General features: G+C 46.8%; 2 protein-coding genes across 2 annotated transcripts in view; one reads left to right on the top strand and one right to left on the bottom strand.

Annotated features, from left to right (window-relative positions):
- LOC141121880 (uncharacterized) overlaps positions 1–21401 on the bottom strand; it is a 38939-nt gene extending 17538 nt beyond the window's left edge. The window contains exons 1-3 of the mRNA XM_073611637.1: positions 21290–21401; positions 7989–8117; positions 4839–4973 (exon numbers count right to left, since the gene is read on the bottom strand). Coding sequence (XP_073467738.1) covers positions 4839–4973; positions 7989–8117; positions 21290–21385 — 360 coding nt within the window. The 5' untranslated portion in view covers positions 21386–21401. The remainder of the gene's footprint in view (positions 1–4838; positions 4974–7988; positions 8118–21289) is intronic.
- Positions 1–26119, top strand: part of LOC141121838 (uncharacterized) — a 165621-nt gene that overhangs the window by 53551 nt on the left and 85951 nt on the right. The gene's annotated exons all lie outside the window — the stretch shown is intronic.

The following is a 26119-nucleotide window of genomic DNA, read 5'->3' as shown; positions in this document are numbered from 1 at the left end:
AAACCTAGAGTTACGAGATTTCCTGTCTCCTTGTTTTCCTCCAGCGAAAAAGAAGTCTCCTTTTCAAGCATTGGACCTACTTTTGTCTCAAAACGGGTCATGTCGGTCCCCGCGATGGAGCAGGGGTTGGGGTTTTTTCAAACCTTTACACGGTGCCATGGGGATGTCAGACCCGTGCTAGATCTCAAGGATCTAAACCGGTTCCTGAATATCCGCTTTTTCCGCATGGAATCAATCCAATCTGTTGTCTCCAACTTCTGGCATCAGTCAGCATCAGCGATGCATACCTGCATGTGCCTATTTTCCCTGCTCATCAAAAATATCTGCATTTTGAAGTAGAGAAACTTCACTTTCAGTTTGTAGCCTTGCCTTTCGGTCTAGCTACTGCACCTCGGGTGTTTACAAAACTTCTGGCCCTCCCTCTGGCCAGTTTTGGACTCAAGGTATAACAATTGTAGCATACCTAGATGACCTGCTCTTGATAGACAGGTCAGTAGCTCGCTTAGACCAAAGCATGGTCGCCACAATCAGCTACTTGGAATACCTAGGTTGGGTCCTCAGCCTAGAGAGATCTTCTTTAAAACCATTAAGAAGACTAAGAATACTTGGGTCTGGTTATAGATACAGCCCAGAAGACGGTGGTTTTTACCCCAGGCAAAGATCAGTTCCGTAAAGGAGCTGGTTCAGGTGGTCAGGGCAAAGAAGGGTCCCTATATTCGCCTTTGCATGAGGTTGTTGGGAAAGATGGTGGCTTCATTCAAAGCGGTTCTCTATGCTCAGTCTCATTCGAGACTGCTGCAAACAGTATCCTGTATATCTGGAGCAAGGGGGTCCAAGCGCTAGGTTTTCCAATGCGTCTGTCGCCAAAGGTACGCCAGAGCCTCAGTTGGTGGAGGATATCCAAGAACCAGCAGAAGGGGAAACCCTTCGTACCAGTTACCTGAAAGGTGGTAACAACAGCTGCCAGCCTTGCGGGTTAAGGAGCAGTCCTGGAAGAGGCGACTGTCCAAGGGAAATGGTCTAGAACTGAAAGGACCTTGCCCATCAACATTCTAGAGCTTCGGGCAGCGCGCCTAGCCCTAAGGGCCTGGACATTCAGGATGCGGAATTGTCCTGTTAGGATTCAATCCGACCATGCCACAGCAGTGGCTTATGTCATTCACCAAGGGGGCACCAGAAGTAATGCAGATCAGAGAGAGGTAAACCATATCCTAACCTGGGCAGAAAAGCATGTGCCGTGCATATCGGCAATCTTCATCCCAAGTGTAGAAAATTGGCAGGCGGACTACTTGAGTCGCCAGCAGTTGTTCCCGGAGGAATGGTCCCTTCACCCCGACATCTTTCAGGCTATATGCCAAAGATGGGGGATCCCAGACGTAGATCTGTTTTCCTCCAGGTTAAACAACAAAATCCACAACTTTGTGTCAAGAACAAGGGATCCACTCGCATGATTTATGCATTCCCTCCTAATCTGCTGCTACCACGACTTCTTTGCAGAATCAAGTTATCGCAGGGACCGGTGTTCCATCTTACCTTACAAATGCTGAATTTAACGGTTTGGCTATTGAAACCCACATTCTGAAGAGTCGTGGGCTTTCAGGCTCAGTGATATCTGATATTTATACAGGGGGTGACACGGCTAAGTCCGCCGGTTAGTTCACCCTTAAAACCTTGGGACTTGGATTTGGTTTTGTCGGTTTTACAAAAACAGCCTTTTGAGCCAATACGACATACTCCCTTGATTCTTTTCACAAGGAAGTTGGTTTCTGGTTGCCATATCTTCTGCAAGAAGGGTATCAGAATTGGCTGCTCTTTCTTGTAAAGAGACTTATTTAATCATTCATAAGGATAAGGTGGTAATGCATCCTCATCCTAGCTTTCTGTCAAAGGTAGTTCCAGGTTTTCATTTAAACCAGGATATTTTTCTACCTTCACTTTTTCCAGAACCCTGTTCTACAGAAAAAGAGTCACTGCATTCTTTGGATGTAGTGAGAGCAGTCAAAATCTATTTGAAGGCGACTGCTCAGCTTCGGAAAACCGTTTGTGTTGCCTGAAGGTCCTAGGAAAGGACAGGCAGCGTCGAAATCCACTATTGCCAAATTGATTTGGCAAGTAATTATTCAAGCTTATGGTTTGAAGAGGAAAGTTCCACATTTTCAAATTAAAGCGTACTCCACCAGGGCTGTTGGTGCTTCGTGGGCAGTGCATCACCAAGCTTCCATGGCTCAAATCTGCAAGGCCGTAACTTGATCTTCAGTCCATACATTCACCAGATTCTATCAGGTGGATGTAAGAAGGCATAAGGATATCACCTTTAGGCGCAGTGTGCTGCAGGCAGCAGTATAGGTCCTCAGGTCTGATGGCACCCTACTTTTGTTGGTGTCCCCTCCCCTCAGATAACATTGCTCTGGGACATCCCATACAGTAATTACTGTGGCTCTGTGTCTCGTGATGTACGATGACGAAAATAATATTTTTTAAGAGCTTACCTGTAAAATCCTTTTCTTGGAGTACATCACGGGACAGAGAGGTCCCTCCCCTCTTTTAATACACGTATATTGCTTTGCTGCAAAACTGAGGTACTCCCGGCAAGGGGAGGGGTTATATAGGGAAACTAAAGTTCCTGACTTGGGTGTGCCAGTGTCCATCACCTAAAGGTGCCTATATAACCCATACAGTAGTTACTGTGGCTCTGTGTCCTGTGATGTACTCCAAGAAAGGGATTTTACAGGTAAGCTGTTATAAAAATACTATTTTTGTTTTGAGACATACATTTATCCTTGAATTAGTGGGGTACTTACTGTATATTATATCCTGGCTAGGCAGGGTTAATGTCATCAAAATGTTAATTCCCCCCCAAACCGCTGTACCTATTTGAGACTCTCCCAGTCCAAGTCCCTCTTTCTCAGCTGAAATTGCTCCCAATTAATTCTGTTAAATGTATATGGCACCATAAGACCCATTACATAGCACAATTTTACTTTGCTTTCGCTTGGATCGAGGGGCGGTCTGGGAGTACCAAACCTGTTAAAATATTATTATGCCTCCCAGCTCTGCACTTTTATGTCCTGGTCTGTCCATCACCCACCCAGTTGTTGGTCTAAAATAGAATTTGGACTCATCTACCCCACACACCCATGCTCTTTATTATGGTCAGCTGATTCCTCCATGTCCTCTCCACTGACACAATCCTCCTCCTCCCCTATGCTATTTATGTTGTCCATATGGAAAAAATGTCGTACACGGTATTTTCTTTCTTCACCATGTTCTCCCCTGCTTAACCGTTTGTATAATCCTTCAATCCCAGACTCCCGGTCCTATGGAAGAATCCTGCCCTGGGCTGAAACCAATAGATTTAAGTGGTGTCATTTTGTAGATCTGGTTACATGCAAACTCAGACCCTTTGGGGAATTCCACACTAAGCACCATATTCCCAATAACCTCTTTTATTCTTATCTTTAATGTAAGCTTTTTTTCTCCACCCTCTCTCCATTATTTATCTTTAGACCGCCCAACTAAATTTGAGCACATATGAATCCAAGGCCCACACCAACTACACCTCATATCCTCCATCTACAAACTATTACACAAGGCTCTCCCGTTATATACATGGAAGTGAACCCAAAATCTCCACTGCCCCATCCCTGTGAAACCTTGGGAGAGAATGTGGATTCTAAATCCTCCAGATGTGTGGTATATAGGGAGAATGCCTATAAAATTATGATGGACTGGTAAAAGACTTCTGAGGTGCTCCACGCCACTAATCCTCCTTTACCCGACTCCTGCTGGAGATGAGACTCTTTATTTTACTTACTATGGACATATCCTGAGCTTCAGCTTTTTTGGCTTTAATTTAAGCCCATGCTTGAAAAGTTCCTTGATGCCTCCTTGACTGACGACCCCATCCACTACCTTCTGGGGTTACCTTTTTTAGACATTTCTAAACAATCATAGAAGTTGACCAATCATATCTTAACAGCAGCTAGAAGAGCAATCTCTAGGTTTTGGATTTCTACTTCTCCCCCCACCCATCCCATAGCCAATTCATACATACTATAACTATGGTTCGAGGCCTGGAGATCTCACCACAACCTTAAAGTAGAAGTCCAGCCTAAAAATGTCTACATCTATAGACATCCACAATCTAACACTAACCTAGATAGCCCTGCAAAGAAGAAATCAGTATACATACCTATTCTGAAGCCGCTCCAGTCCGGTACCACACTGAGCTGTGGAGACCAGTGCAGAGGAGGCAGCCGACAATGGAAGCCCCCTAGTAAGTCTATGGGTGACGTCACTTCCCATTCATTTCACAGCTGTTGTTGGTTGTGACCTCTGCAGAGCTTTCACCGCTGGAGACCGGACTGGAGTGGTTTCAAAAAGGTATGCATACTGGTTTCCTCTTTACAGGGCTAGATAGGTTAGTGTTAGATCATGGATATCTGTAGATGTAGAGATTTTAGTGTGAGGCCTTCCACTTTAACTGACAAACTGGATCTATTCCATAAAGTCCAGCACTTTGAGGGTTGCTCTGAATTATTTCAGTTTACTGCATATACTTTCCAAGTATATATATATTGGCTTTTGCAAGCTGTAATACCTATATACCCTCTTCATGCTGTAATACCTATATACCCTCTTCATGCTGTAATATCTATATACCCTCTTCATGCTGTAATACCTATATACCCTTTTCATGCTGTTTGTGATGGTTGCGTAATTCAAACCAGTGACTATTCTCCTCTATTGTTTTGTGAAATACAATGGATGTAACTTCTTTATTTTTGCGAAATTCAATAAAAATACAATTACAAAAAAGAATTCCCAGCACCGCTCACCTCTCCTGTCAGCAGCTCCGTCATCTTCTTGGTGACTTGTAGAATCTTCTGCATGTTGTGTCTCTCAGGTTTTAGGGAGTCACATGGAGGCACTGTGATGGTCATATGATCACCTGACTTCACAAGAGGAAATCTCTGTATTGGGGAATCAATAGAATGATCATGTTAGTATCCCAGAATCCTCCTCACCTCTCCAGTCAGGTCTGTGTTTTATTAATAGAGATAAGAGTGATGTCATGTGACCTCCCAGAATCCTCCTCACCTCTCCGGTCAGGTCTGTGTTTTATTAATAGAGATAAGAGTGATGTCATGTGACCTCCCAGAATCCTCCTCACTAGGGACGAGCTTCGAGTTCGAGTCGAACTCATGTTCGACTCGAACATCGGCTGTTTGCCAGTTCGCTGAACAGCGAACAATTTGGGGTGTTCGCGGCAAATTCGAATGCTGCGGAACACCCTTTAAAAGTCTATGGGAGAAATCAAAAGAACTAATTTTAAAGGCTTATATGCATGGTATTGTCATAAAAAGTGTTTGGGGACCTGGGTCCTTCCCCAGGGGACATGTATCAATGCAAAAAAAAGTTTTAAAAACGGACGTTTTTTCGGGAGCAGTGATTTTAATAATGCTTAAAGTGAAACAATAAAAGTGTAATATCCCTTTAAATTTCGTACCTGGGGGGTGTCTATAGTATGCCTGTAAAGGGGCGCATGTTTCCCGTGTTTAGAACAGTCTGACAGCAAAATTACATTTCAAAGGAAAAAAAAGTCATTTAAAACTACTCGCGGCTATTAATGAATTGCCGGTCCGACAATACACATAAAAGTTCATTGATAAAAATGGCATGGGATTTCCCCACAGGGGAACCCCGAACCAAAATTTAAAAAAAAAAAAAAAATGACGTGGGACCCTTCAGGTCTGGTATGGATTTTAAGGGGAACCCCGCACCAAAATAAAAAAACGGTGTGGGGTCCCCCCAAAAATCCATACCAGACCCTTATCCGAGCACGCAACCTGGCAGGACACAGGAAAAGAGGAGGGGATGAGAGAGCGCCCCCCCTCCTGGCCTGTACCAGGCCACATGCCCTCAACATTGGGAGGGTGCTTTGGGGTAGCCCGGTGGTTGTGGGGGTCTGCGGGCAGGGGGCTTATCGGAATCTGGAAGCCCCCTTTAACAAGGGGGCCCCCAGATCCCGGCCCTCCCCCCTGTGTGAAATGGTAAGGGGGTACAAATGTACCCCTACCATTTCACAAAAAACTGTCAAATATGTTAAAAATGACAAGAGACAGTTTTTGACAATTCCTTTATTTAAATGCTTCTTCTTTCTTCTATCTTCCATCTTCCTTCGGTTTCTTCCTCCATCTTCTTCTTCTGGTTCTTCCTCCGGTGTTCTCGTCCGGCATCTCCTCCGTGGCGTCTTCTTATCTTCTTCTCCTTGGGCCGCTCCGCTGTGTGACGCTTCTCTCCATCTTTTTCTTCATCTTTTTCTCTTCATCTTCTTGTCGGGTGGCTCCGCATCCATGATGGCATGGAGGGAGGCTCCCGCTCTGTGACGCTTCTCCTCTTCTGACAATTCTTAAATAATGGGGGGCGGGGCCACCCGGTGACCCCACCCCCCTCTGGCGCACGGGGACTTGACGGGGACTTCCCTGTGGTATTCCCCGTGACGTCAGAAGGGGGCGGGGTTACATAACAGGTGACCCCGCCCCCTCTGACGTCACGGGGAATGCCACAGGGAAGTCCCCGTGAGTCAGAGGGGGGCTGGGTCACCAGGTGGCTCCCCCCCCCATTATTTAAGAACCATCAGAAGAGGAGAAGCGTCACAGAGCGGGAGCCTCCGTCCATGCCATCATGGATGCTGAGCGGCCCGAAAAGAAGATGAAGACAAGAAGATGAAGAGAAGAAGATGAAGAGGAAAAGATGAAGAGGAAAAGATGAAGAGGAAAAGATGAAGAAAAAGATGAAGAGGAGAAGCGTCACACAGCGGGAGCCTCCCTCCATGCCATCATGGATGCGGAGTGGCCCGAGGAGAAGAAGATAAGAAGACGCCGCGGAGGAGATGCCGGACGAGAACACCAGAGGAAGAACCAGAAGAAGAAGATGGAGGAAGAAACCGAAGGAAAATAGAAGATAGAAGAAAGAAGAAGCATTTAACTAAAGGAATTGTCAAAAACTGTCTCTTGTCATTTTTAACAGTTTTTTGTGAAATGGTAGGGGTACTTTTGTACCCCCTTACCATTTCACACAGGGGGGAGGGCCAGGATCTGGGGGTCCCCTTGTTAAAGGGGGCTTCCAGATTCCGATAAGCCCCCCGCCCGCAGACCCCCACAACCACCGGGCAAGGGTTGTGGGGATGAGGCCCTTGTCCCCATCAACATGGGGACAAGGTGTTTTGGGGGGCTACCCCAAAGCACCCTCCCAATGTTGAGGGCATGTGGCCTGGTACGGTTCAGGAGGGGGGGCGCTCTCTCGCCCCCCCCCCCTCTTTTCCTGCGGCCTGCCAGGTTGCGTGCTCGGATAAGAGTTTGGTATGGATTTTTGGGGGGACCCCACGCCGTTTTTCTTAAAATCCATACCACACCTGAAGGGTGTGGTATGGATTTTAAGGGGGGGCCCCACACCATTTTTTTAAAACATTTTGGCCGGGGTTCCCCTTAATATCCATACCAGACCTGAAGGGCCTGGTATGGAATTTAGGGGGACCCCCACGTAATTTTTAAAAAAAAATTCCCTGTGGGGAATTCCCATGCCGTTTTTATCAATGAACTTTTATGTGTATTATCGGACCGGCAATTCATGAATAGCCGCGAGTAGTTTTAAATGACTTAAATGACAGGTACGAAATTTAAAGGGATATTACACCTTTATTGTTTCACTTTAAGCATTATTAAAATCACTGCTCCCGAAAAAACGGCCATTTTTAAAACTTTTTTTTTGCATTGATCCTTGTCCCCTGGGGCAGGACCCAGGTCCCCAAACACTTTTTATGACAATAACTTGCATATAAGCCTTTAAAATTAGCACTTTTGATTATTCATATTCATGTCCCATAGACTTTAACGGTGTTCGCGTGTTCGAACTAATTTTTTGCCTGTTCGCAAGTTCTGGTGCGAACCGAACAGGGGGGTGTTCGGCTCATCCCTACTCCTCACCTCTCCGGTCAACAGGTAGATGATCTCCAGGGTGAGGTTTAGTATCTTCTCAGTCATGTGGCTCTGATGCTCCTCCATCTTCATTGGTGCCATCATTTGATCTATACAGGTCTCCTTGTAGACGGATAACTTTGGGAAATGAAAATAAGAATTATTTGGATGGTGTTCGTCACACAATAATGGGATGTGGATGTGAGGGGGTAATAGGAGGGTTGCTGTACATTCAAGAACTACTGCCCCTATGGGAACACATTTAGTATTATTATACAGTGAAAAGTACAGATGTTAAGTGAGGGCAGGATAGGCTTCTCTGAAAAGGAGGGTCTTTTCGGGAGTCATCTAAAAGCAAACAGAGTAGGAGATAGTCAGACAGATTAGGGTATGGAGTTCTATAGGATGGGAGAAGCTCAAAAAAAGTCCTGAAGGCGACCATGGGATAAGGTGACAAGGGAACTAGAGAGCAGGAGGTCTTGGGAGGAATTAAGTGAATAATTAGGTTGGTAGCTTGATAAGGGTGCACCGAATGGGTTTTTTGGTGCCGAAACCGATACCGAAAATGAAAAATACACTAGGCCGAAAACCGAAACCGAATATGACCGATACCGAAAACTACTGTTTTAAAAAATATTATTATATATTTTAAATAAAATGTATACATTTTTATATAACACATTGCTAAAAGTATTAGCAAAATTTCCATGCGGTGCACCTCTAGCAGATATTATGCAGGAGATGGTCAGAGACTGCACACATACTACAGGAGATGGTCATAGACTGCAGACATAGTACAGGAGATGGTCATAGACTGCAGACATAGTACAGGAGATGATCAGAGACTGCAGACATGGTACAGGAGATGGTCAGAGACTGCAGACATACTACAGATGATGGCCAGAGACTGCAGACATACTACAGATGATGGGCAGAGACTGCAGACATACTACAGATGATGGGCAGAGACTACAGACACACTACAAGAGATGATCAGAGACTGGGGACATGGTACAGGAGATGATCAGAGACTGCAGACATGGTACAGGAGATGGTCAGAGACTGCGGACATTAGGGGTGCAACGGATCATCATCGATCCGTGATCCGATGAGGTTGATCCGTACGGGACACGCGCGATCCGTGGAGCGCTCTGTGGCCTCGGCCATAGGAAAGGCCACGGCTTCGGCCTAGCTCCGGAGCAGTGGCCATCTTGGTACACCCGGCGGCCGTTTAGCACGTGATCGCTCCGTCAAATGACGGAGCGATCACTTGTAACAAACCGGCGTCATGTCATGACACCGGTTCCTCTCTCCCCTCTGTGTACTGATCTGTACAGTGGAGGGGAGAGTTCAGATGGCAGCAGTGCCAATGCTCTGCAATGCCCTGACAATACTCTGCAATGCCCTGACAACACTCTGCAATGCTCTGACAACACTCTGCAATGCCCTGACAACACTCTGCAATGCCCTGACAACACTCTGCAATGCCCTGACAACACTCTGCAATGCCCTGACAACACTCTGCAATGCCCTGACAATACTCTGCAATGCTCTGCTGCAATACCCTGCCAATACTCTGCAATGCCCTGCCAAAACCCTGCCAATACTCTGCAATGCCCTGCCAATACTCTGCAATACCCTGCTGCAATGCCCTGACAATACTCTTAAATGCCCTGACAATACTCTGCAATGCCCTGCCAATACTCTTCCATACCCTGCCAATACTCTGCCATACCCTGCCAATAGTCTGCTAATACCCTGCCAATAGTCTGCCAATACCCTGCCAATACTCTGCCACACCCTGCCAATAGGGAGATTGTGGATATTACAGTGGGGGAGATTTTTTTTTTTGTTGATCCGAAAATGATCCGAACCGTGACTCCTGATCCGAGGAACGATCCGAACCGTGAGTTTTTTGATCCGTTGCACCCCTAGCGGACATGGTACAGGAGATGATCAGAGACTGGGAACATGGTACAGGAGATGGTCAGAGACTGGGAACATGGTACATGCCCGTCATGCAGCATCGCCAGTGCCCGTCATGCAGCCTGTGTGTGCCCCTCAGATGCAGCCCGTGTGTGCCCATAAGATGCAGCCTCACTTGTGCCCATCATGCAGCTTGCCAGTGCCCATCATGCAGCTTGCCAGTTCCCGAATCAGAGCGGCGATCTCTGTGTGTCCCGCCTCCTGTAATCACGTCAATGTCCCACCATTGGATCAGTGTGCCGTCTGTCACAGGAGGTGGGACATTGTTACTGCGGTCTGTGTAGTTAAGCTCCGTGACACACGGAGATTGCAGGGAGGAGGGAGGGAGGGGAGGAGGAGAAGAGAGGAGAGGACTGCGCCGCGCCAGAAGGACACCCCCATAATGGGCGGCACCAGGGATGGGGCCCCGCCCCATTTTTGGCGCCATTATCGGCGTGATTTCTCTTTCAGGCAAAGTGCCGAAAACGCCATTTTCGGCCACCAAAATTTCGGCACATCCCTATATTTTGAGACTAGGTTAGTGATGTAGCTGGGGGCCGAGTTGTGAATGGCTTTGTAAGTTATTGTTAGTATTTTTAATTTAATTTATTGGGTGAGTGGAAGCCAATGAAGGGATTGGCAGAGAGGAGTAGCAGACACTAAACGGTTTGAGGGTGAATGAGCCTTGCAGCAGCATTTATGATGGACTGAAGGGGGATGGCCTATGTAAAGGTAAGCCAATGAGGAGGGAGTAGTCAAGGCGAGAGATGACCAGGGAGTGGATTAGAAGCTTTGTGATATTATTGGTTATGAAGGGGCGTATCTTGGAGATGTTGCGTAGGTTAAGGTGGCAAGATTTGGACAGTGATTGGATGTGGGGCCTAAACGGTAGTTCAGAGTCCAGGACTACACCTAGGACTTTGGCATGCGGGGATGGGTTGATAGTTGTGTCATCAATCTTGGCAAGGAAATCAGGAAAAGAGGCACGTGGGAAAGGAAAAATTATGAGCTTGGTTTTGGATAGATTGAGTTTGAGGAAGTGGTGTGACATCCCGGCTAATATGTCTGTTAGTAAATAAGTAATATATGAGAAGACTGAAAGAGTGGGCTGAGGGGTAGAGTGATAAATTTGTGTGTCATCAGCGTAGAAATGCTTTTAGAAGCCATGGCAGGCTATCATCTGACCCAGGGAAGAGGTGTAGATGGGGAATAGGAGAGATCCAAGAACAGAACCTCGAGGGACCCTGACAGAGAAAGAGGAAGAGAAGAGGGAGTAGAATTATAAGTAACACTAAAGGTGCAGTTGGATAAGTAGGATGAGAACCAGTGAAGAGCACAATCATGGAGACCAAAGGAGTGGAGTTGTTTGAGGGGGAGGGGGTGGTCCATTGTGTCAAAGGCAGCAGAGAGGTCCAGGAGTAGCTGTACAGAATATTGTTCATTGGTTTTAGCCATTAGTAGGTCATTTGTGAGTTTAAGGAGAGCAGTTTCCGTGGAGTTTTTAGGGTGAAATCCACACTGAAAGGGATCAAGAATTTTGTTCTCAGTCAGATGGTCACTCAGTCAGTTGTAGACCAGATGTTCCAGGAGTTTGGAGAAAAGGGGGAGTAAGAAGATGGGCCATAAGTTGTTAAGATTGGCGGGGTCCAGTGAGGGCTTTTTAAGTATGGGGGTGACAATTGCATGTTTTAGAAAGTTGTGAAAGATGCAAGAAGAGAGGGAGAGGTTGAAGACGTGAGTTAGAGAGTGTAGAATGGCGCCAGAGGGTGACCGGAACATTTGCAAAGGAGCAGGATCCAGGGGACAGGTGGGCGTTAGAAAACTGTTTAGCAACCTTGTCTATAGTAGCGGGGTTGAATAAGGGAAGTAATGATTGTACCTGTGGACATGGGGTTTTAAATGGGGAAAATATCTGTGCATTGGAGATCTCACAAATTGTATCAATCTTATTTTTGAAGTGATTAGTGATCTCCTGGCCAGGGAGTGAGTTAGTGGGTGGAGGTAGTGGAGGATGGAGTAGAGAGTTAAAGGTAGAGAAAAGTTGACGGGGGCTGGATGAGAAGGTGTTAATGAGAGTGATAAAATAGGTCTGCTTGGCCTTGAGGAGGCAGGAATTGTATTTTTGGAGGGCAGATTTATATTGATTGAAGTCTTTCTGGGACTTAGTCTTACATCACAGGTGCTCAAGAGTGTGGCTACATTTTCTGAAACTTCTGGTGTCATCTGTTTGTCAAGGTCGTAGTGGTTGGGGCCTGAGTCTGTGTGTAGCGAGGGGGGATGAGCTTGTCTAGGGAGGATGACAGTGAGCTGTTGTAGACAGAAGCTAAGTTGGGGCCGGACAGGGGGTGAAAATTTGTCATAAATGTGGTCAGTAGCAGAAAAGAGATGGTTTGAGGTGGCAAAAGTTTCTATGGATAACCGTTTGGCGGTTGGAGGGAGAGGAGGTGGAAGACAGGGAGAGAGTGAAATTAAGAAGGTGGTGATCAGAGAGAGGGAAATGATTGTTGGAGTGGTTGCACAGGGTGCACAGATAGGAGAATACAAAGTCAAGGGTGTTGCCATCGGAGTGAGTAGGAGCCTGTATCCATTGCTTCAGGTCAAATGGGGAGGTTAAACTGTGAAGTTTAGAAGTAGCAGGAGTATTAGCTAACAGGGATGTTGAAATCACAGAGAATGATTGTGGGGATTTTAGAATAGAGAAAGTAAGGTAGCCAGGCAGAGAAGTCATCAAGAAAGGTTGATACTGGTCCAGGGGGCCGGTAGATGACAGAAATTCTTAGAGAAGCAGGAGAAAAAAAACTGATTTTTAATACAGCTTACCTGTAAAATCCTTTTCTTGGAGTACATCACGGGACACAGAGCACCATAATAATGACTATGTGGGTTATACGCCTACCTTTAGGTGATTGGACACTGGCAACCAATGGTAAGACGGTTCCTCCCATATATTCCCTCCTATACAGGAAGTGCCTCAGTTTTGTAGCAAGCAATGACGATCCCAGAAAGAGGAGAGGGACCTCTGTGTCCCGTGATGTACTCCAAGAAAAGGATTTTACAGGTAAGCTGAATTAAAAATCCGTTTTTCTTTATCGTACATCACGGGACACAGAGCACCATAATAATGACTATGTGGGATGTCCTAAAGCAATGCATCTGAGGGGTGGGAACACAATATCCCTAAGCCCAACGGGCCCGAGACTATAAAGCTGCCTGCAACACGCTGTGGCCAAAAACAGTCTCTTTTTGAGATCTCACATCCACCTGGTAAAACCTGGTGAATGTATAAACTGAAGACCAAGCGGCCGCTTTGCAAACCTGAGCCATAGACACCTGCTAGCGTACTGCCCATGATGCACTAACCCCTCTAGTGGAGTGTGCTCTTAAATCCTGGGGTGGAACCCTGTGCTTTAATCCATACGCCTGGATAATAGCCTGACAAATCCACCTGGATATAGTTGAACTTGTTGCCGGCTGTCCTTTCTTAGGACCCTCAGGCAAGACAAAAAAACAGTCAGTCTTCCGAAAGAGAGCTGACATTTCCAAGAAAACCTTTATCGCCCTCACCACATCCAGTGAGTGAAGCGACCTTTCCTCCCTAGTCTTAGGGTTTGGAAAAAAGGAAGGTAAAATGATATCCTGATTCAAATGAAATTTGGAAACCACCTTCGGTAGAAAATCCGGACGAGGGCGCATGACCACTCTGTCCTGATGAAGAACCATAAAAGGTTCTTTGCAAGAAAGGGCGGCCGATTCTGACACCCTTCTAGCCGATGTTATAGCCATTAGGAAAACTAATTTCCTGGTCAATAGGACAAAAGGGATATGCCTAATAGGTTCAAAGGGCTGACTCTGTAAGGCTGACAGTACCAAATTTAGGTCCCAAGGACATAAAGGTGGTTTAAGCAGCGGCCTCAGGTGTGCCACTCCCTTGACAAAGGTTCGCACCAAAGAATGGGATGCAATTGGTCTTTGGAAAAAAAACGATAAGGCTGAAATCTGTCCCTTAATTGTGCCTAAAGCGAGCTGCAAGTCTACTCCTGTTTGAAGAAAAGCGAGAACTTCCAATCGTATACCTACGAGGGTTCCATTTCCTTTTCTCACACCAAGAAATGTATGACTTCCAGACTCTATAATAGATAGCTCTAGAAACTGACTTTCTAGCGTTTATCAAAGTGGACAAGACTGAACCCATAACACCACAGTCTTTCAATAGTCTGGTCTCAATAGCCAGGCCATCAAATTCAGCAACCGTAAAGAAGGATGGAATATGGGCCCTTGAGACAACAGGTCTGGACGGCAAGGAAGGACCAACGGGTCCCCTACTGCCAATTTCACAATCTCCCAGTACCATGATCTCCTGGGCCACCAAGATCACCGGCCTCCGTTCCTCCCGTATTCTGCGTAGTAAGTGCAGCAGAATTTGGATCGGAGGGAAGGCATGTATCAGAGAATACTGATCCCAAGGAACTACTAATGTGTCTATCCCGACAGCAAGCGGATCCTTGGTCCTGGATACAAACCTGTCCAGCTTGGCATTGAATCTGGATGCCAGCAGATCCACATCTGGGGTCCCCCAGTATTGGCAGATCTGTAGAAAAACCTCGGGATGCAGGGACCATTCCCCTGGTAACAATTTTTGGCGACTTAGGAAATCCGCCTGCCAATTGTCCACCCCCGGAATAAACACTGCCGACAGAAACGGCACATGTTTTTCTGCCCAGGTTAGTATATGATCTACCTCTCTTTGGGCTGCCTGACTCCTGGTACCTCCCTCGTGGTTGATATATGCCACTACTGTGGAGTTGTCAGACTGGACTCTGACAGGAAGACCCCACAATCTGGACGTCCAGAATCGCAGGGCCAGGCGAGCTGCCCTGATCTTTAATAGATTGATGGGCAGAGTACTTTCTGTCTGGGACCATATTCCCTGAACAGACGCTTCCTCTAGGACCTCTCCCCAGCCGAGAAGACTGGCGTCCGTGGTTACAACTTTCCAGTCTACCGGTGGAAAAGATTTTCCTCATTTTAAGTTGCTGGTTTTTACCACCAAGAGAGGCTCCATAGAACCTGTGGTGATAGAACCATAGGCTGATCCAGGGTTCGAGCTGACTTGTCCCAGGCTTTTAGAATACTGTTCTGGAACACTCTGGAGTAGAACTGTGCATATGGCACTGTGCTGAAAGATGACACCATCTTGCCCAGTAATCTCATGCACAACCGAATAGAAGGGGTTAATTCTTTTTTCACCTTCTGTATGAGTTCCACTATGGAGGCGACCTTTAAGGGTGGAAGAAACACCTTTTCTTGGGCGGTGTCCAAGACCAGACCCAGATACACCAAGGTTTGGGTCGGACAAAGAGCTGACTTGTCCATATTTAGCATCCAACCTAAGCGTTGTAAAAACCGTACTGTTCTTGACACGTTTTGAACTAGTATGGGGCGAGAGCATTCCCTTAGAAGATCGTCCAGATATCCTACTACGGAGACTCTTTGAGACCTTAGGGAGGCCAATACTGGGGCCAAAATCTTTGTGAAGACCCTGGGGGCCGTGGCCAAATCGAAAGGTAGTGCCACAAATTGGAAATGACTGCCCTCTACAGCGAAACGTAAGAACCTCTGATGTGGACCGAATATCGGCACATGAAGGTACGCGTCCTTGATATCTATGGACGCTAAATAGTCTCCCTTTCTCAGAGACTTTATTATTGAACGAACCGACTCCATGCGGAAGGATCAGACATCTACAAAGAAGTTGAGAGCCTTGAGGTCCAAAATGGGCCTTACTTCCCCATTTGGTTTTGGCACGGTGAATAGGTTTGAGTAAAACCCCTTGAATCTTTCCTCGTGTGGAACCTTTACAATTACCCCCTGCGTCAGCAGATGGTGTAAAGCTAGGAATAGGTATCTTCTCTTCTCTGGATCCGACAGGACCCTCGAGTACAGAAACCGGTTCGGGGAATCTCCCTGAACTCTATTCTGTAACCGTATTTTACAGTGGAAATGACCCATCTGTCTTGAACCAGTTCTTCCCAGGCCTCCCCAAACAGCCGAAGCCTGCCCCCCACTCGTGAGAGCGGGGGCGTCCCTTCACAAGGTAGACTTGGAGTTGGGCTTGGGTGTTTTTGGGGCCCAGGGTTTCTTCTGGCCCTGGGGTCTTTTAAACCCAGATGGCTGAGGCCCTCGATACCGCATAGGGAAAGAAGCACCAGGTCCTGGAGCATTAGGAATTTTATAAGAGGGTTGCTTCCCTTTCTTTTTAATAGGAAGCAGGGCACTCTTTCCTCCAGAGATCTTTTGGATGTATTTATCCAGATCCTCGCCAAACAGGCGCTCTCAATGAAATGGGAAAGCTGTGAGTAGCCTTTTACATGGCATCTCAGCAGACCAGTTCTTTAGCCACAATACTCTGCGCATATGAACTGACAGTTACGCAAAACGAGACATCTGTTGGATTGAGTCTTTCAATGCGTCTACCGCAAAACATGAGGGATCTCTGATAACTCCTCAGCAGATTCCTCCTGGCAAGGTATGTTCTTTACCAACTTCTTAAAGCGATCCTTTAGTGATTGGCAAATCCCAATAGCTGCGACTGCTGGCTGAACTGCTGCACCAGCCACCGAAAAGGAGGCCTTTAATAAGGACTCTAGCTTTTTATCAGCCGGATCCTTGAATACCTGGGCATTATCCACTGGACAGGTTAAACTTTTATTCACAGAAGATATGGCAGCGTCCACCAAGGGTGTGCTCCATTTTTTCCTGAACTTCTCCTCCATAGGATATAAGACAGAAAACCTTTTTGGATGTAAGTATATCCTGTCAGGGTGCTCCCAGTCCACGTAAACCACCTGCTCCAGTAACGGATGCAACGGGAACGCTTGGGAAATTTGCTGAGGTCGCAAAGATCCCAAAGTAGAACAGGAGAGTGCAGACTCCTGAACCGGGGGTAACTTAAACCCAATTCGTACCATCTCCATTAGAGATTGGATAAACAATTTTGGGGAATGGGAGGCTGAAATTGGCTCTTCAGAGCCAGAGTCCTCACCCGAGGATTCTTCAGCCTCTCCTTCCTCTAGGTCCTTTATGACCACTTCTTCCACATCCTCTGCCCATTCTGGTTCCAGATCACCTGGACCCATCTGGCTATAAGAGTCCTGGTGCTCTAGTGACTCTCCACTTGGGCCAGGCTCAGGAGAGGGAGATCTATTACGCTTCCTCCCCCCCTGTGTTACAGAGGTAATCATGCCAGCTATTTTGCCCTCAAGGCCTGCTAAGGCTGATGCCAAATCATCCATTGTAACATAAGACGAGGCAGGTACACTAGTAGTGGCCACTATGCCTGACAAGTGCAATGGCTCAGCTAGGCCAGATGCCGCAGGTCTTTCAGGAGAAACTGAGGCTGCATCAGCATGGGGTTGGTCTTCTACTTTTTGCGGAGGGACTCTTACCCCTGTGCTTGCCTTGTTCCTAGGGCTGGGAAAAAAATCGATTTAAATCTTGAATTGAGTTGAGAGGTCAAATCGATTCAAAATTTAAGCAAATCGATTTTTTTTTTTTCACCGCGCCGGTCTGGAGGCGCTGCGGGCATGAGTTTTTAGGCGAGTCCACGGCTTCGGCCTAGTCTGCGGCTACGGCCGGACGCCGCGGACTAGGCCGAAGCCGCGGCCTCGCCTAAAAATTCATGCCCGCGGCACCTCCGGACCGGTGCGGACACTGCGCCGGGCCTGAAGAGCTGCGGGCAAGGAGTTTTTAGGTGAGGCCGCGGCTTTGGCCTAGTCCGCTAGGCCGGACGCCGCGGACTAGGCTGAAGCCGCGGCCTCGCCTAAAAGCTCATACCCGCAGCGCCTCGGGACCAGCGCGGTTTCCAAAAAAAAACTCGATTCGAATCGTGAATCGAGTTTTTTTTAAGAGAATCGAAGATTTTTTTTTTAAAGAAAATCTCCCAGCCCTACTTGTTCCCTATACCTCGTTTTCTGGAAGACATTGCTTACACACGAGGAATAAACAAGGCGTACTCCCCACAAACTATAACCAGCCTTAAACCTGTCACACTGTGTCCAAGACCACCAGACTCACGTGCCCAACAATCGCTCTGTGTTTGTCCACGCGCACGCCAGGAGCTCCATGCCTATAAGCACTAGCTTGAGAGTGAGCGCGCACTTCAGCGATCGGCGGCACGCCTACCGCACGGCGCATGCGCCGTCCTGACGTACGCGGTGCACCTGCGACGCGCACAGCAGCGGCGCATGCGCACACCAGGGGCGCACACACACGCCGGCGACAGACATGTGGCGCGCGCACATGCGCACCCCGCGCACGACAGAATTAAAAAATGCGCGCCAAAACGCCCTTCTGTAATCTTAGACACAGGCTCAAGGCTTATACCAGCAGTTACAAAGGGAAATACATATATAAATATAAAATCCCAAAGGGAGTACTCACCATCCCAAGCAGCAGGGCCTGTCTTACCAGGCCCAATCTTCCCCTATCACGGCGGGTAGCGCCTCTAGGGACCTTCAGGGACCGGGTCCCCCATATATTGGGGTCCATACCCCTGGACCTGTAAAGCACCCTTTCTGGTTTACCTTGGGCAAGATTGACCAGGAATACCAACTTAACAAGGGTCCAGCGCCTATATAGGACACATTACAAGCAACACCTCGTTCTTGAACCAAGGTTCGGGTACCATCCACTTTGTTATGCCATCCGAATGGATCCGATTATAACATCCTCAGTGGGACATTCTTTGAAGAAATTTGAAGAGCTTCAACAGCCATGACCATCACCTTCAACACACTGGCGAAAAAACTGAGGCACTTCCTGTATAGGAGGGGTTATATGGGAGGAACCGTCTTACTATTGGTTGCCAGTGTCCAATCACCTAAAGCTAAGCGTATAACCCACATAGTCATTATTATGGTGCTCTGTGTCCCGTGATGTACGATAAAGAAATAGACAAATACAATGTGCCTCAAAAGAAGAGAGTGTCAGAGAGGGAGGTGGGTGAAGTATATGACAGGTGCTGTGTGGGGATAATGGGGCGTACACACGGTCAGACTTTTCGGCTACAAGAGTCCGACGGACGCCGATGGACCAAATCCGGCGGACAATCCGATCGTGTGTGGGCTTCCCCGGACTTTCAGCGGACTTTTCCAATCGCAAATCTGACGAACATGCTTCAAATCTTTACGTCGTAACTCTGCCGGACCCAGAAATCCGCTCGTCTGTAGGCTAGTCCGACGGACAAAAACCGACGCTAGGGCAGCTATTGGCTACTGGTTATCAACTTCCTTATTTTAGTCCGGTGTACGTCATCACGTACAAATCTGTCTGACTTTTGTGTGATCGTATGTAGTCAAGTCCATTCGTTAGAAAGTCCACCGCAAGTCCGTCAAAAGTCCGTTGAAAGTTTATCGAACGGGCTGTCGGACTTTTGTACCCGAAAAGTCCGACCGTGTGTACGCCCCATTAAAGGATTCCCACTCTGCCACCCTTTCATCCACTGGGTCTGGGGGAGTGAGTCCAGAGAAGGATGCCATGGGAGAGGGAAGCGGGAGAAGCAGTGTCAGACTCATGAAGCCAGGTTTCGGTAATGGCAAGTAGGTTAAAAAAATTTGTGATAAAGAGGCTGTGGAGGGCGGTGAGTTTGTTACAGACAGAGCGGGCATTCCAGAGGGCACAGGAGAAGGGAAGGCTGGTTTTGGGTAAAAGAGGAATTGAGACCAAGTTCTGTGTATTGCAGCTGCTGCCAGAGGGTGTGGGGTGATGGGAGCGTTGGGCACAGTTATGGAGGCCCAGCGTTTGGGGATTTGTCACCAGAGGTTAGGAGAAGCAGAAGGGTGAGGGAGGTAATGTGGCAGTGTGATTTATATGAAGAGACATGCCCCAGCGCCCTGGAGGTTTTATCAGCATGTGGGTGTAGAATGAGCAAGAGTTGGTTAGTGCAGTAATAGGGAGAGGACAGAAAGGAGCGTGATTTTATATATATATATATATATATATATATAAACTGACGGGTGGAGAAGAGGGATGGAGGAAAGAGGACACAAGTTGTAGAGAGCACATGTTACAGAGTGGAAGGAGAGCTTAATAGAGAGACGGGTCACCTGCAGCCTGTTTTGTACTTTTCAGTGCAGTTTGCTATGTATGTTCACTTTGTGCAATCACTGAAGTGCAGAGCTTGAAGTGCAAATCACTTGTATAAAGAATCACTTAGAGAAAGAATCACTAAAGGAAAGAACCTCAGCAACGTGCTGACCCCATAAGGGTACTCCAGATTAACCACTTAGCATCTTTCTGAGATTTGTTGTTTACAAGTTAAAAACAGGTTTTATTGCTAGAAAATTACTTAGAACCCCCAAACATTACACATTTTTTTCCTAACACCCTAGAGAATAAAATGGCGGTCGTTGCAATACTTTCTGTCACACCGTATTTGCGCAGCGCTCTTACAAGCGCACTTTTTTTTTTGGAAAAAATACACTTTTTTGAATTAAAAAATAAGACAACCGTAAAGTTAGCCCAATTTTTTTTTATATATATATTGTGAACGATAATGTTACGCCGAGTGCATTGATACCCAACATGTCACGTTTCAAAATTGTGCCCGCTCGTGGAATGGTGACAAACTTTTACCCTTAAAAATCTCCATAGGCGACTTTTAAAAAATTTCTACAGGTTGCATGTTTTGCGTTACAGAGAAGGTCTAGTGCTACAATTATTGCTCTCGCTCTACTGATTGCGGCGATACCTCACATGTGTGGTTTGACCACCGTTTTCATATGTGGGCGCTACTCACGTTTGTGTTTGCTTCTGTACGCGAGCTCGGCGGGACGGGGCACGTTTAAAAAATGTTTTTTCTTATTTATTTTACCTTTTATTTTTTACACTTTTCACTTTTTTTTTTAAATAAAATTGTGTCACTTTTATTCCTATAAAACATCCCTTGTAATAGAAAAAAAAAGCATTACAGGACCTCTTAAATATGAGATCTGGGGTCAAAAAGGATTCAGATCTCATATTTACACTAAAATGTATTGTCAGAATACAATAGTGCAGCGGGGAGGATTCCCCCATCCCCCTCCAATGTGTGGATGGGGGAATCACTTCAGTTTTTTTCCTCTCATCCCGCTGGATGAACGATAAAACTGAACCATGTATGGCCAGATTTGGAAGCAAAATATATTATTCATGAACTGATCCCCCTGAAGAGGTTATTCTACATTTCCACACTATATATGTGTGTATCATCATCTGCTGGAGATAAAAGACATCACAGTGACTATGGAGGAAGAGGACGGACATGACGGGGGGTTACTGGGTGTAAATAGAAAATAAGATCTTATTACCTCCTCTACTGCTTCTTCCAGCAATGTCTCCTTTGTACTTCGTATTACATAGAACTTCCTGCCTGTATCTGACATCACTTCCTGTCTGTATTCCATAGAGACTTTCTGCCTGGATAGAAATTAGATCACCACCTTGTGGCGTTCAGAGGAACTGCAGCCCCAAGAAACATCTCTGCTATGTGTGTATATACTGTATATCCTTATAGATGGGTCATCTCCACTCCCACCAAGGGGTATAGAAATATATTACTGCTCGGGGGGGAGACATTTTGGCCCCTTTGATTTTGCAGTAAAATTGATTGCAGATTTAGTCATGTAGAACATCTGTTATATGGATACAAAGAACCCCAGCCGAGAGTAAAGGGTGGAAATGGCTCCTGATCCCCAGATTTGGGCAATTATGTCACCAATATAAATAGAATAAAACCCGCGCTATGTGTAACAACTCAAATACCTACAAAAATAACTTATACCGGACTGCTGCTGTAACAAAGGTAAGTATTCCCTTTATCAACTAGAAGAGCATTATGTGTCACAGCGCTGTCCTATTGTGTGTGCACATAAATCATCACAAATACACTAAAATATGTGGAGACATTCATATATAAAGTGCTAGGGGCTCAAATAATATTCTCTGCAGATCTACTGCTTCCACTTTACACCTACTTCATCGATATTATGGTGAATTAAGTAAACTGATCCATGTGCAAATTCATATACAACATAAAGTGCTTTGTGCTCAAGATGCTGTTCCCTGCAGATCCACTGCTTCCACTTTACACCTACTTCTTTAATCTTATAATATTTGCTGATATATTAAATAAACTAAAAATCTATGCAAATTCATGTAATCTTACAATATTCTGTGCTCAATATAGTGTTCTCTGCAAGTCCACTGCTTCCACTTTACATCTACTTCTTTAAAAAATCCACCAATCAATGAAAAGTTGATAAGGTGTAAAGTTCTCGGTGCTCCAAACTGTGCCAGCTGTAGTGTAGCCACGCCTTCTTCCACCTCTTACACACGTGATGGTGAGGGCGCCCCCTTAGTAGTGCTTCCCCACTCACCAGAGTAATATGACTCCCAGCTTTTCATCTACCAGAGTCACCAACATCCTTCACACTCTCCTCACCTCCGATGGCAAAGGAACTGGATCCTCCTCGCTCACTCCTGCAAGTCTGCTGAGCTTTCTGTCATCTCCCTCCTAGACTCCTCCTCCGATCGCTGTTCCAGCAGGAGCTCCGCCTCTTCATACACACTCAGAGCTCCGCCTCTTCATACACACTCAGAGCTCCGCCTCTTCATACACACTCAGAGCTCCTCCCCTTCATACACACTCAGAGCTCCGCCTCTTCATACACACTCAGGGCTCTGCCTCTTCATAACACTCAGAGCTCCGCCTCTTCATACACACTCAGAGCTCTGCCTCTTCATACACACTCAGAGCTCCGCCTCCTCATACACACTCAGCGCTCCGCCTCTTCATACACACTCAGAGCTCCTCCTCTTCATACACACTCAGAGCTCCTCCTCTTCATACACACTCTGGGTTCCGCCTCTTCATACACACTCAGGGCTCTGCCTCTTCATACACACTCAGGGCTCCGCCTCTTCATACATGCTCAGGGCTTGGCCTCTTCATACACACTCAGGGCTCCGCCTCTTCATACACACTCAGGGCTCCGCCTCTTCATACACACTCAGAGCTCCACCTCTTCATAGCACTCAGAGCTCCGCCTCTTCATACACACTCAGAGCTCCGCCTCCTCATAAACACTCAGAGCTCTGCCTCTTCATACACACTCAGGGCTCCGCCTCTTCATACACACTCAGAGCTCCGCCTCTCCATACACATTCAGAGCTCCGCCTCTTCATACACACTCAGAGCTCCGCCTCTTCATACACAGTCAGAGCTCCTCCTTTTCATACACACTCAGAGCTCCTCCTCTTCTTACACACTCAGAGCTCCTCCTCTTCATACACACTCAGGGCTCCGCCTCTTCACACACACTCAGAGCTCCTCCTCTTCATACACACTCAGAGCTCCTCCTCTTCATACACACTCAGAGCTCCGCCTCTTCATACACACCCAAAGTAGGAATGAGCCAAACACCCCCCCAGTTCAGTTCGCACCAGAGCCTGCGAATGGACTGAAAATTCGCACGAACGTTAGAACCCCATTGACGTCTATGGGACTCGAACGTTCAAAATCAAAAGTGCTCATTTTAAAGGCTAATTTGCATGGTATTGTCCTAAAAAGGGTTTGGGGACCCGAGTCCTACCCCAGGGGACATGTATCAATGCAAAAAAAACGTTTAAAAACGGCCGTTTTTCGGGAGCAGTGATTTTAATGATGCTTAAAGTAACAAAAAAAAAAAGTGAAATATTCCTTTAAATATCGTACCTGAGGGGTGTCTATAGTATGCCTGTAAAGTGGCGCGTGTTTCCCGTGCTTAGAACAGTCCCTGCACAAAATGTAAATTTTAAAGGAAAAAAGTCATTTAAAACTGCTTGCGGCTTTAATGTAATGTCGGGTCCTGGCAATATGGATGAAAATCAGTGAGACAAACAGTATGGGTACCCCCCAGTCCATTACCAGGCCCTTTGGGTTTTGTATGGATATTAAGGGGAACCCCGCACCCAAATTAAAAAAGGAAAGGTGTGTGGCCCCAGGCCCTATATACTCTGAACAGCAGTATGCAGGCGGTGCAAACAAGACAGGAACTGTAGGTTTGTTGTTAAGTAGAATCTGTTTGTAATTTTGAACGGGTACATTTTTAACATGTTTAGCTCCAGCCAAAAAATCTATTTTAAGCTTTTTGGAAAACATAGGGAAAGGTTATCACCCCTGTGACATTTGTTTTGCTGTCTGTGCTCCTCTTCAGAAGAATTTCACCTCACTTTTTGTCCCAATGACAAATGTTTTTTGAAAATTTGGGGTTTTTTGTGAAACAAGGATTGGTGATAAAGCATCAGTGGAAACAGCAGTGGAAAGGAGAAAAGTTTTTCCCATATTAACTCTTACAGGAGAGAATTTCCCTTCCTAGGGGTAGATTTCATCTCACTTCCTGTTGTCTCCTTCCGTTTGCAAGTAGGAGTCGTTTGTAAGCTGGATGTTTGAAAGTAGGGGCCTGCCCTATATACTCAGCAGAAATCTGGGCCTTAGGTGTTGTAAGCCCTCCCCAGGCCCTGCTGTGAAATATTAGATCAAGAATTGTAATTACATGCCCCTGTTGAACAGGGGCAGAAAAATTGGGCCTTTGGTGGTGGTGGTGGTGGTACTGGTGCCACAATACTGTAAGTCCTCACAGATACTCTTGGTGGGCACAGAAACTGGCCCTGCTGTGAAATATTAGATCAAGAATTCTAATTACATGTCCCTGTTGAACAGGGGCTGAAAAATTGGGCCTTAGGCACTGGTGCTGGTGCCACAACACTGCAACCCCTCACAGATACTCTAGTTGGAGCGCAGGAACTAGCCCTGCTGTAAAGAATTGCATGAAAAATTATAATTACATGCCCCTGTTAAACAGGGGCTGAAAAATTGGGCCTTAGGCACTGGTGGCGGGACTGGCGGCGCCCAGAACCAAAAATGTTCTTACAAGTTATCAGCATGATCATTGAGGAGGAAGAGGATAATTACTCAGTATAACAGGATAGTCACTCAGCATCAGCATAGGCAGTCTTTGAAGGAATTTGACATTTCAAAAAAATTTATTCGGTTACATCAGCATCAGGTGCTTGGTAGCTGGTGGTGATCCAAGACTGATTCATTTTTATGAAGGTCAGTCGATCGACCGAGTCGGTGGACAGACGCACCCTGTGATCGGTTACAAAGCTTCCAGCAGCACTGAATGTGCCTTCCGAAAGAACGCTGGATGCAGGACAGGCCAGTAGCTTAATTGCATACAGTGCAAGCTCTGGCCAGTGATCCATCCTCAAGACCCAGTAACCCAGAGGATTTTCGGTGGGAAAGGTGTCCAAAGTCAGATCTTGCCCCTAAGTATTCATGCACCATGTAAAACAGACGCTGGCGATGGTTGCCGGAACCGATCAGACCTTGGGGCTGCGGACTAAAAATTGTCTGAACGCATCGGTCAGACGACCACCTTCTCCACCGCTCCTTCTTTGACTGACCGAAGCCTCAGCAACACGTTGTCCAGAAACAGGAGTTTGTAACCTCCCAATCTCTGGGAATGCATTGCACAGACCTTTCTGCAAGGCCTCCCGAAGATGTTTCATCCTCTGCTCCCTCTGCAACGGCAAGATAAGGTCCGCAACCTTACCCTTGTAACGTGGATCAAGGAGGGTTGCCAGCCAGTATTGGTCATTTTCCTTGATACCACGAATACGAGGATCCTTCCGCAGGCTTTGCAGGATCAGGGAGGCCATGCAGCGTAGGTTTGATGAGGCATTCGGTCCAGTGTCCTCTGGGTCACTAAGGACGACATGATCCGCAGCAACCTCCTCCCAGCCACGTACAAGTCCATGTGTTTCTTGGGACTGTAAATGATCCCTTAAAGACTGCTGCTGATGCTGAGTGCCAGGCTCCACCTCCATACTGACACAATCCTCCTCCTCCTCCTCCTGTGTGATCGGCGGGCACGCAGGAACACTGTCTGGATAAAGGGGGCCTTAAGAGCTAAGGAAGTCCTCCTCTTCCTGCCTCTGTTCTGCCTCAAGTGCCCTGTCCATTATTCCATGCAGCGTGTGCTCCAACAGGTGGACAAGGGGGACAGTGTCACTGATGCATGCACTGTCACTGCTCACCATCCTCGTGGCCTCCTCAAATGGTGACAGGACAGTGCATGCATCCCTGATCATGGCCC

This window comes from Aquarana catesbeiana, unplaced genomic scaffold (genome assembly GCF_042186555.1).
Source record: "Aquarana catesbeiana isolate 2022-GZ unplaced genomic scaffold, ASM4218655v1 unanchor233, whole genome shotgun sequence".
Taxonomy (NCBI): Eukaryota; Metazoa; Chordata; class Amphibia; order Anura; family Ranidae; genus Aquarana; species Aquarana catesbeiana.
Note: the sequence above shows the minus strand (reverse complement) of the source record. Positions and strands in the feature narration are given on the sequence as shown.